The sequence below is a fragment of the Hemiscyllium ocellatum genome, chromosome 7 (assembly GCF_020745735.1).
Source record: "Hemiscyllium ocellatum isolate sHemOce1 chromosome 7, sHemOce1.pat.X.cur, whole genome shotgun sequence".
Taxonomy (NCBI): domain Eukaryota; kingdom Metazoa; phylum Chordata; class Chondrichthyes; order Orectolobiformes; family Hemiscylliidae; genus Hemiscyllium; species Hemiscyllium ocellatum.
The window spans coordinates 4,594,685-4,606,756 of NC_083407.1; the positions used below are offsets into that span (position 1 = coordinate 4,594,685).

Genomic DNA, 12,072 nt, shown 5'->3' on the forward strand with positions numbered 1-12,072 from the left:
AAGATTAATGGAAGCCAGAAGATTGGGAAGCCTTTAAAAATCAGCAGAGGACAGCTAAAAATGCAATAAGGAGGGAGAAGATAAAAGAAGATTGCAAGAGTATTTTTTAGATATATATAAAGAGAGGGGCAAGAATGGACACTGCACCACTGGAAAATGAAGTGGTGAAGTTGTAATGGGGAACAAAGAAATAGCAGAGGAATGAATAGGTACTTTGTGTCAGTGTTCATGGTGGAAGACAGCAGAACTTCAAGAGAGTCAGGGGTCATAGGTGAGTGTAGTGGCCATCACTAAAAAGGTATTGGGGAAGCTGAAAGGTTTGAAGTTGGTAATTCACCCTTATAAGATGGACTACACCCAGGGTTCTGAAGGATATACCTGATTGGATAATGGAGACATTGGATGTGAGCTTTCAGGAATCGCTGGTGTTTGGGGAGGCTCCCCGCTGGAAAATGGCTAATGTAACACCTTGGCGAAAGTGAGGACTGCAGATGCCGGAAATCGGAGTTTAGATTAGAGCAGTAGCACAGCAGGTCAGGCAGCATCTGAGGAGCAGGAAAATCGACGTTTCAGGCAAAAGCCCAATACCTTGTTTAAGAAGGGAGGGAAGCAGAAGACAGGAAACTACAGACTGGTTAGCCTGACTTCAATCAATGTTAAGACTTTAGAGTCTGTATCAAGGATGAGATTGGAAGTACATCATAAAATAGGACCATGTGCCATTGCCAAGGGAAGGTCTGTTCAAATTCTTCAAGGAGGTAACAAGCAAGTTAGTCAAAGGAAAGTTACTTGATGGGATTTGGGCGTATGTGGATTTCCAGAAGGCCTGTGACAAGGTGCCATGCAGGAGGCTGTTAAATAAGAGTCCATGATACTGGGAGCAAGGTACTGACATGGATGGTGGATTGTCTGACTGGCAGAAGGCAGAGAGTAGGGATAAACAGATCTTTCTCAGTACGGCAGCTGTGACTAGTGGAGTTTCACAGCGTTCCACATTAGGAACGCAACTATTCATGCAATGTATTAACAACCAGGACAAAGGGACTGAGGGGATTGTTGCTAAGTTTCAGATAACACAAAAATAGGTCGAGGCAGTGTTGAGGAAGCAAGGAGGCTGCAGGAGGATTTGAACAGCCTAGGAGAGTGGGTAAACAAGTGGCAGATGGAATACAATGTGGCAAAGTATGAGGTTATGCACTTTGCTGGAAGTGTAGACTACTTTGTTGTGGTTCTGTTCGCCGAGCTGGGAGTTTTTGTTGCAAACGTTTCGTCCCCTTTCTAGGTGACATCTTCAGTGCTTGGGAGACTCCTGTGAAGCGCTTCTGTGCTGATTCCTCCAGCATTTATACTGGTTTGAATCTGCCGCTTCCGGTTGTCAGTTACTGTCCGCTGCAGTGGTCGGTATATAGGGCCTGGTTCGATGTGTCTGTTGATAGAATTTGTGGATGAGTGCCATGCCTCTAGGAATTCCCTGGCTGTTCTCTGTTTGGCCTGCCCTATAATAGTGGTGTTGTCCCACAAACCTTCTCACAAACTTTGAACACCTACAGGCGAGAGACGCTAAGACAAGCCAGGAAATGGGAATTCTGTGCTAACTGCCTAAGCGCCACATACAATCAACTCCGGTTCCTGCATGAATGCTGAAAGAATCGAATCCTTCCACCATGTGTCAGATACAGACCACCAGTCAACAACCCACAAGCCAGGGACACAGCCAGACAGAACGGACTCAGGATGATCCAGGTAATGATTACTGAAGCTCACAACAGACTCCACAAATACAGACAAGAAATTGCGCGCCAAAAATCGTTAATTTTAAAAACTACCAATCAGGAATGGACCCGGACCATAGAACAGGCTGTCACCATAGTACAGAACAGGACCACACACCGCAAAAAAAACGGCACTGAAAGAAAAAATGGCCAAACTAACACACAACGAAAAGGACACCACAACACACACCTGGGTTAAAAACCTTTCCCACAGACAGCTCACAGACATGGAAAGAACAATACTGGCCAAGGGACTTAAACTACAATCACAGGGACGCCAAGACAGCAGACTTCCTAGCAGCACTAGAATGCACACTCAGGAACAATGGATTGACAGAAGAGACACTTTCGTAATCATCAAAAACACGGAAATAGAAAAAACACACCGGATCATCAACGCCACACTCACAGGCATCCGATTCACGAGAGAAGTAGAAAAGGATAGCCAACTCCCATTCCTAGACGTGATAGTACAGAGAACACCGAATGGAGAATTCACCACAAGGGTACACAGGAAAACAACACACACAGACCAAGTCCTAAACTATGAAAGTAACCACCCCAACACACACAAACGAAGCTGCATCAGGACACTATTCAAAAGAGCTACAACACACTGCAGTACACCAGAACTGCGAAAAGAGGAAGAGGAACACCTATACAAGGTATTCGCCAAAAACGGATACCCGCGCAACTTTATCAACAGATGCCTAAGAGATAGACCACGGAACGAGGACATGCCACAACCAAAAGGACTAGCCACACTACCATACATCAGGAGCGTTTCAGAACTGACAGCCAGACTACTGCGACCCCTAGGACTCATAACGGCACACAAACCAACAGCCACGCTCAGACAACAACTTACTAGAACAAAGGAGCCAATACCCAACATGAGCAAAACTAATGTAGTTTATAAAATACCATGCAAGGACTGCACAAAACACTATATAGGACAAACAGGAAGACAGCTAACAATCCGCATACATGAACACCAACTAGCCACGAAACGACACGACCAGCTATCCCTAGTAGCCACACACTCAGACAACAAGCAACATGAATTCGACTGGGAAAACACTACTATCATAGGGCAAGCCAGACAGAGAACAGCCAGGGAATTCCTAAAGGCATGGCATTCATCCACAAATTCCATCAACAGACACATCGGCCTGGACCCAATATACCAATCACTACAGTGGACAGCTGAAACTGACACCCGGAAGCGGCAAGGACAGACCACTATAAATGCCGGAAGAAACATCAAAGAAGCGCTTCGCAGGAGGCTCCACAGCACTGATTATGTCTCCTAACCAGGGGACGAAACGCTTGCAACAAAAACTTCCAGCTCGGCGAACAGAACCACTACAACAAGCACCCGAGCTACAAATCTTCGCACAAACTTAGAGACACAACAAACAGTGAGACAAAGTATTGTACCTATGATAACGAGGAAAAGACAAACACACAACCTCAACACCAAGGAGAGGGAAGCACTAAAATCACTAAGAAACGAGAAGAACATAATCATACTACCAGCAGACAAAGGCAGAATGACTGTGATACTGGATAAGTCAGATTGCATTAATAAAGCAGAACAACTACTTGCAGACACCAACACCGATCAAAAGAGGGAGTTTGACCCCACCCCACAGCTCACCAATAGGATAAACAACACACTGAGGAACATACAAAAAAAACGGACAGATAACCAGGTCTGACCTACAGAGAATGAAACCGGAAAGCAACAACACCCCCAGATTCTATGGACTACCTAAAGTACACAAACCAGACATCCCACTCAGACCCATAGTATCACTACCAGGGACACCATCACACAAACTGGCTAAAGAACTACAACAGAAACTGAAACACCTGATCAGCAGATCCAGACACTCTATACAGTCAACACAGGAATTCTTGGACATCATCAGAAATATACACATAGACAAGGAAGAAACCATGGTCTCATTCGATGTAACGGCACTGTTCACCTCTATTGACAAAACCCTAGCCAGAGAAACAATATCCAACCTGCTGGACATACAGAACAGACAACAGGACGCTGAACCTATTAACAGACGGCATACTTAAACTACTGGACCTGTGCCTCACTACACACTTCACATTCAACAACCAGATATATGAACAAATCAACGGAACACCCATGGGCTCACCGATCTCCGGACTCATAGCAGAAGCAGTAATGCAAAGGTTAGAAAAAACAGTTTTAACGCAATTACAACCCAAACTCTGAGTCAGATATGTGGACGACACCTTTGTAATCATTAAAAACACAGAAGTAGAGAACTCACACCCGGATCATCAACGCCACACTCACAGGAATCCGATTCGTGAGAGAGGAAGAAAAGGACAACCAGCTCCCATTCCTGGACGTGATGGTACAGAGAACACTGAACGGAGAATTCACCACGAAGGTATACAGAAAAGCCACACACACACACACACAGACCAAGTCCTGAACTATGAAAGCAACCACCCAACACACACAAACGAAGTTGCATCAGGACTTTATTCAAAAGGGCCACAACACACTGCAGCACACCTGAACTACAAAAAGAGGAAGAACAACACCTATACAAGGTATTCACCAAAAACGGATACCCGCACAATTTCATCAACAGATGCCTTAGGGAAAGACAACGAAATGAGGACATGCCACAACCCAAAGGACTGGCCACACTCCCATACATCAGGAGCATTTCTGAACTGACAGCCAGACTGCTGCGACCACTAGGACTCATAACAGCACACAAACCCACAGCCACTCTCAGACAACAACTCACCAGGACAAAGGACCCGATACCCAGCAGGAGCAAAACCAATGTAGTGTACAAAATCCCATGCAAGGACAGCACAAAACACTACATAGGACAAACAGGAAGACAGCTAACTATCCGCATCCATGAACACCAACTAGCCATGAAACGACACAACCAGCTATCCCTAGTAGCCATACACTCAGATGACAAACAACACGAGTTCGATTGGGACAACACCACTATTATAGGGCAGGCCAAACAGAGAACAGCCAGGGAATTCCTAGAGGCATGGCACTCATCCACAAATTCTATCAACAGACACATCGAACTAGACCCTATATACCGACCACTACAGCGGACAGCAACTGACAACCGGAAGCAGCAGATTCAAACCAGTATAAATGCCGGAGGAATCAGCACAGAAGCGCTTCACAGGAGTCTCCCAAGCACTGATGATGTCACCTAGAAACGTTTGCAACAAAAACTCCCAGCTCGGCGAACAGAACCACAACAATGAGCACCTGAGCTACAAATCTTCTCACAGACTTTGTAGACTACTTTCTAAATAGGAAATCATTTTGGAAATCTGAAGCACAAAGGGATTGAAAATCCTAGTTCAGGATTCTCAAAACATTAACACGTAAGTTCAGTTGGCAATGACAAAAACAAAGAGTGTGAGTATTCACGGGGGTCAGAATACAAGAGCAGAGATGTATTGCTGAGGCTGTATAAAACTCTGATCAGACTGCATTTGGAATATTGTGAGTAGCTTTGTTTCCTGTATCTAAGCAAGTTTTTGTTGGTGTTGGAGGGGGTCAAGAGGAGGGTTCCAAGCATGATCCTGGGGATGAAGCAGCAGACACGAGTATTTAAGGACTCTGGTTCTGTACCCGACGGAGTTTAGAAGGATTGTTGGTTGGTGGGGGTGGTGGTATCTGATTAAACCTTACAGAATACTGAGAGGCCTGGATAGGGTGGACATTGAGAAGGAGAGACTAGGACACAAAGACACAGCCTCAACAGTAAAGGGACAATCCTTTAGAACTAAGATGGGGAGGAAGTCTACAGCCAGAGGGTGGTTAATTTGTAGAGGCCATTGTTGCAAAGGGCTGTGAAGAACAAGTTATGGAGTGCATTTAAGAGACAGATAGATAGATCTTTGATAAACAAGGGAGATGCAATTGAGAAACATATCAGCTGTGATTAAATGGTGGAGCAGACTCAATGGGCTGAATGGCCTAATTCTACTCTTTTATGATTTATTGTCTTTGGATATGGGACGTGGGCAGTACAGTCGAACTGGGGCAAATGATTAACTATAGAATGGTGGAGCAGAGCCAGTGTTCTTATTTCTTTTAATAGCATCAATCTCTTCTTCATGGGAGTAAATCCTACCAACACCTCAAAAGTCAAGGACACTACCTCCAACCCAACATGATAACCAAACGCTCTCTTACCATCAGGGAGGATCTTGCCACAGGTCGCTTGGCATCCAGGGCCTGAAAAGGTTTTGCATTCCCCACTGGGGATTTTCCACATCCAACAACTCCCTTCGTCTGTGCCAGTCAGCAGCACGTGGGCACAAGGATGCCACTCTACCCACTGTGCACACAGAAAACAAGAGATCACGAAATGCCAGTCGAATACAACTCTCTGCTTCATTCACTGCAATGCAGCCAAAAACAGAAAATTAAATCCGTTGTCATGTACAAAAACTGTTCCCATCAGTACCTGTATGACAGTGAGCTCCAGGACAGGGAGAGCATGGGGATAAACACACAGTAAAGCTCCCTCTACACTGTCCCCATCAAACACTCCCAGGACAGGGACAGCACGGGGTTAGATACACAGTGAAACTCCCTCTACACTGTCCCCCCATCAAACACTCCCAGGACAGGGACAGCACAGGGTTAGATACAGAGTAAAGCTCCCTCTACACTGTCCCCCATCAAACACTCCCAGGACAGGGACAGCACGGGGTTAGATACAGAGTAAAGCTCCCTCTACACTGTCCCCCATCAAACACTCCCAGGACAGAGAGAGCATGGGCTTAGATACACAGTAGAGCTCTCTCTCTACACACACTTAGTGCTATGGGATGTTTTTGTGGGTATGGTTGAGATGGTAATGTCACTTGATCCTTTCCTGTGGGTCCTATATTCTAAATCTGTAGCTGGAGAAACAGGTTTACATCAGGGGTCTGCTGGTTTGCTGCTATCTCTGTGGTCACTATGCTCACCTGGAGATCGCCTACTTCAAACGACCAGATTTCTTCCTTGGTTTCAACTTTCCAGACTTTGATCACTCCGCTCATGTCTCCTGTGACAACCAGAGCAGAGTCATGACTGAAGGAGGCTGAGATGACAGAATCTTTGTGGCCTAGAAGAGACAGAAATGAAGCTAGGGTCAGCTCCCTCAGCGCTGACCCTCCGACAGCGCGGCGAACCCTCGGCACTGACCCTCCGACAGCGCGGCGCACCCTCTATACTCTCTCTGGCAGGAAACAACACTATTCTGGAGAACCTGTTTGGAATCTCAGTGAGCAAGTTACCTGTGCATTCCAGCAGCACCTCGCCATCTGTCAATCTCCACACAAAAGCAGTGTCATCCTCACCACCCGTCACTGCCAATGAATTACTCTTTGGGTCCAAACTCAAGCAGAATACTGGCTCTGGAAACAGCAAGGATGTATGCTTTAACATTAGCCCATTTTAAGTTCACACTCACTCACTCACCCCCACCCTCACCAATTCTCCATTTACAGGGTTGTAGCACCACAGCAGACCTCAATTGTAATTGCACCAAATGAGCAATTAGAACATAGAACATTACAGCGCAGTACAGGCCCTTCGGCCCTCGATGTTGTGCCGACCTGTCATACCAATCTGAAGCCCATCTAACCTACACTATTCCATGTTCGTCCATATGCCTGTCCAATGACAACTGAAATGTACTTAAAGTTGGCGAATCTACTACCATTGCAGGCAAAGCATTCCACACCCTTACTACTCTGAGTAAAGAAACTCCCTCTGACATCTGTCCTATATCTATCACCCCTCAATTTAAAGCTTTGCCCCCTTGTGCTCGCCGTCACCATACTTGGAAAAAGGCTCTCCCTCTCCACACTATCTAACCCTCTGATTATCTTATATGTCTCTATTAAGTCACCTTTCAACCTTCTTCGCTCCAATGAAAACAGCCTCAAGTCCCTCGACCTCTCCTCGTAAGACCTTCCCTCCCATACCAGGCAACATCCTAGTAAATCTCCTTTGCACCCTTCCAAAGCTTCCACATCCTTCTTATAATGCGGTGACCAGAACTGTACACAATACTCCAAGTGCGGTCGGACCAGAGTTGTAGAGCTGTAGCATAACCTCATGGTTCCGGAACTCGATCCCTCTATTAATAAAAGCTAAAACACTGTATGCCTTCTTAATAACCCTGTCAACCTGGGTGGCAACTTTCAGAGATCTCTCTGCTCACCTACACCACCAAGAATCTTACTATTAGCCCAGTACTTTGCATATCGGTTACTCCGACCAAAGTAAATCGCCACACACTTGGCCGCATTAAACTTCATTTGCTACCTCAGTCCAGCTCTGCAGCTTATCTATGTCTCTCTGTAACCTACAACATCCTTTGTCACTATCCACAACTTCACCGACCTTAGTGTCATCTGCAAATTTACTAACCCACCCTTCTACGCCCTTATCCAGGTCGTTTATAAAAATGACGAACAGCAGTGGACCCAACACCGACCCTTGCGGTACACCACTAGTAACTGGACCGCAGGATAAACATTTCCCATCAACCACCACCCTCTGTCTTCGTTCACCAATTACTGATCTAAACTGCTATATCTCCCACAATCGCATTACTCCGCATTTTGTACAATAGCCTACTGTGGGGAACCTTATCGAACGCCTTGCTGAAATCCGTATACACCACATCAACCAGTTTACTCTCATCTACCTGTTTGGTCACCTTCTCAAAGAACTCAATAAGGTTTGTGAGGCACGATCTACCCTTCACAAAACCGTGTGACTATCCCTAATCAAATTATTCTTTTCCAGATGATTATAAATCCTATCTCTTATCACCTTTTCCAACACTTCACCAACAACTGAAGTAAGCCTCACTGATCCGTAATTACTAGGGTTGTCTCTACTCCCCTTCTTGAACAGGGGAACCACATTTGCTAACCTCCAGTCTTCTGGCACCATTCCTGTAGACAATGATGATTTAAAGTTCAATGTCAAAGGCTCAGCAATCTCCTCCCTGGCTTCCCGGAGGATCCTAGGATAGATCCCATTCGGCCCATGGGACTTATCTACTTTCATACTCTGCAGGATTTCTAATACCTTTTTCTTGTGAACCTCAATCCCACTTAGTCTAGTAGCCTGTATCGCAGTATTCTCCTCCACAACATTGTCGTTTTCTAGAGTGAATACTGTCGAAAAATATCCATTTAGTGCTTCCCCTATCTCCTCTGACTCCACACACAACTTCCCACTACTATCCTTGATTGGCCTTAATCTTACTCTCGTCATTCTTTTATTCCTTAAATACCTAAAGAAAGCCTTAGGGTTTACCCTGATCCTATCCACCAACAACTTCTCATGTCTCCTCCTGCCTCTTGAGCTCTCTCTTTAGGTCATTCCTGGCTACCTTGTAACCCTCAAGCGCCCCAACTGAACCTTCACATCTCATCCTAATATAAGCCTTCTTCTTCCTCTTGAACAGAGATTCTACTTCCTTCGTAAACCATGGCTCCCGCGCTTTATAGCTTCCTCCCTGTCTGACAGGTACATACTTATCTAGGACACTCAGGATCTTTTCCTTGAATAAGCTCCACATTTCTAACTCAGTGTTACCTGGACATGGGGTTTGAATCCAGAAGCTTCTCATTGTGACTTAATTATGCTCAAAATGCTGCATTATCCTGCTCAGAATAAACTCCACATCCCCTGCAGTTTCCTTCCCCATCCTATGCTTCCTAAATCTTGCCTAATCACATCGTAATTGCCTTTCTCCCAGCTGTAACTCTTGCCCAGTGGTATACACCTATCCCTTTCTATCACTAAAGGAAACATAACAGAATTGTGATTGCTATCACCAAAGTGCTCACCTACTTCCAAGTCTAACACCTGGCTGGGCTCATTACTCAGTACCAAATCTAACGTGGCTTCGTCCCCTTGTTGGCCTGTCTACATACTGTGTCAGGAAGCACTCCTGCACACACTGGACAAAAACTGACCCATCTATAATACTTGTACTATAGTGTTCCCAGTCAATATTTAGAAAGTTGAAGACCCCATAACAACTACCCTGTGTCTCTTAAACAGCACAAGTGCTCAGTGGGATTCTGGTTCGTCGGACTCAGCATTCAACAGGTCCCAGAGTAGCCACTCGATCACGAGTATGAGCAAGAATTCTACAGGATTATCCAAGGAGTGCTGGGGTAATGGTGAAAAATGCAGCATACCAATTTATCCAAAATACTGCAGACGCTGGGAATCTGAAGCAAAAACAAAATGCTGGAAAAACTCAGCAGGTCGGGCAGCATCTGAGAAGAGAGAACCAGAGTTAACGTTGAGTCTGACATGGACTTCTTCAGAACCCAGAGAAACTCTTATCCTCTTCCAAGTTAGATTTATCTGCGAATCACGCCAGAGATCCTCCAAACTTCCTCTGAAATCATGTCTATATTACCACCATCCCTCTCCGCCCTGCAGTACCCACCCAAGTAAGCAGCTCTATGTCCCACATAAAACTTTTCAGTTACTTGTGTGCCTGGAGAAAGTCAGATCACTGTCGTCTCGTACCACCTCCATGGTCTCATCATCTTCAGTCTCCCATTCCCCATCATCTTCATCTTCTTCCACATCATTCAGAAGGTCATCTGGCCAGAGACACGGAGAGTAAAAGGTTAGAGGATCAATTCCCATCTTAGCACATCACTGTCTGTAAGTCTGAGCCAATCCTCTCCAGGAATCAGGAGGGGGCAACCTGCAACAGACACATAATGATGTAGTGTTAATGTCACTAGACTAGTCACCCAGAACCCCAGGCCAAATTTCTGGGGAGGTGGGTTTGAATCCCATTGTGGTAGATGGTGCAATTTGAATTCAATAACAAAAACCTAAAACAAAGAGCTATCCTAATGGTGAACATGAGACTACTGTTGATTAGTGAACCTGATGTTTGTTTTTATCAATGTTCTTTCGGGAGAGAAATCTGCTAGCCTTGACAATCTACTCATAGTGACTCCGGACCCGACAATGTGCCCTCTGGACAGTTTGGTTAAGCAATAAATGATGCCCCAGATTCAATGAACAACTTTTTAAAAAGTCCACCGCTGGTAATAATCTCACAAATGGCGGCTGTGGGAAATCAGCACCACAATGATAATGTGTAGGAGGCAGTGTTAGACTTGGATGTACAAAGTTAAAAATCACACAACACCAGGCTCTAGTCCAACAGGTTTATCTGGATGCGTTAGCTTTCAGAGCGCTGCTCCTTCATCAGGCGGCTGTGGAGCAGGACCACAAGACACAGAATTTATAGCAAAAGATTATTTTAACTTTGTCCACAATGAGGCACAGGTGATGGTTCTTGCAATCACTTGACAGGTCACATGACATTGAACCAGTCCTGCTAGTACATCATACTCTGAAAATGTGTTGCTGGTTAAAGCACCTGAGATGCTGCCTAACCTGCTGTGCTTTAACCAGCAACACATTTTCAGCTGTGATCTCCAGCATCTGCAGACCTCATTTTTTACCAGTACATCATACTCTGCAAATATCCCAGCAGGATAATGCAGCATTTCGAGTATAATTAAGTCAAGACACAGTGCGGCAGCATTCTCAAATGAGAAGCTTCTGGATTCAAACCCCATTTCCAGGTAACACTGAGCAGAACAATGCATCAGGCTCGCCAAGCCCCTGTCTCTTCCTCACTCTCCCACATAGCCCTTGCACCTTCCTCACTCCCAGGGTACAGCCCCCACGCACTCAGATCTTAACATCGCATCTTTGTAATATCTCCCCATTATCAGCCCCCATAACATCTATCCTGACCACCTCTACCATATACATTTAACATCCTTTCCACCATATATGCACCCCTTAATGCCTTTCCATTTATCCTGCCCCCACCCCTCACCCAATATGTTCACCCCCTCAATGTATCCACTCCGCCCTCTATATGTTCACCTCCTCCATGTCCATCCCCTCTGCCGGTACATTTAATACCCACCCCCCCGCTCTGTACGTTTACCCCCCTCTCCCCGTACGCTCACACCCCTCTCCCCGTATGTTTACCCCTTCTCCCCGTGCGCTCACACCCCTCTCCCTGTACATTTACCCCCTCTCTGTACGCACACACCTCTCCCTGTACGTTTACCCCCCCTCTCTATACGTTCAACCCCTCTCCCTGTATGTTTACCCTCCCCGTTCATCCCCTCTCCCTGTACGTTTACTCCCTCTCTCTATTCACCCCCTCTCCGTATACAT

At 45.7% G+C, this 12,072-nt stretch overlaps 1 protein-coding gene across 1 annotated transcript in view; it reads right to left on the minus strand.

The window, feature by feature from the left end:
- Positions 1–12,072, minus strand: part of aamp (angio-associated, migratory cell protein) — a 56,010-nt gene that overhangs the window by 20,872 nt on the left and 23,066 nt on the right. Inside the window, exons 2-5 of the mRNA XM_060828206.1 lie at positions 10,341–10,457; positions 7,107–7,226; positions 6,795–6,934; positions 6,013–6,157 (exon numbers count right to left, since the gene is read on the minus strand). Of these exons, the coding sequence (XP_060684189.1) occupies positions 6,013–6,157; positions 6,795–6,934; positions 7,107–7,226; positions 10,341–10,457 (522 nt within the window). The remainder of the gene's footprint in view (positions 1–6,012; positions 6,158–6,794; positions 6,935–7,106; positions 7,227–10,340; positions 10,458–12,072) is intronic.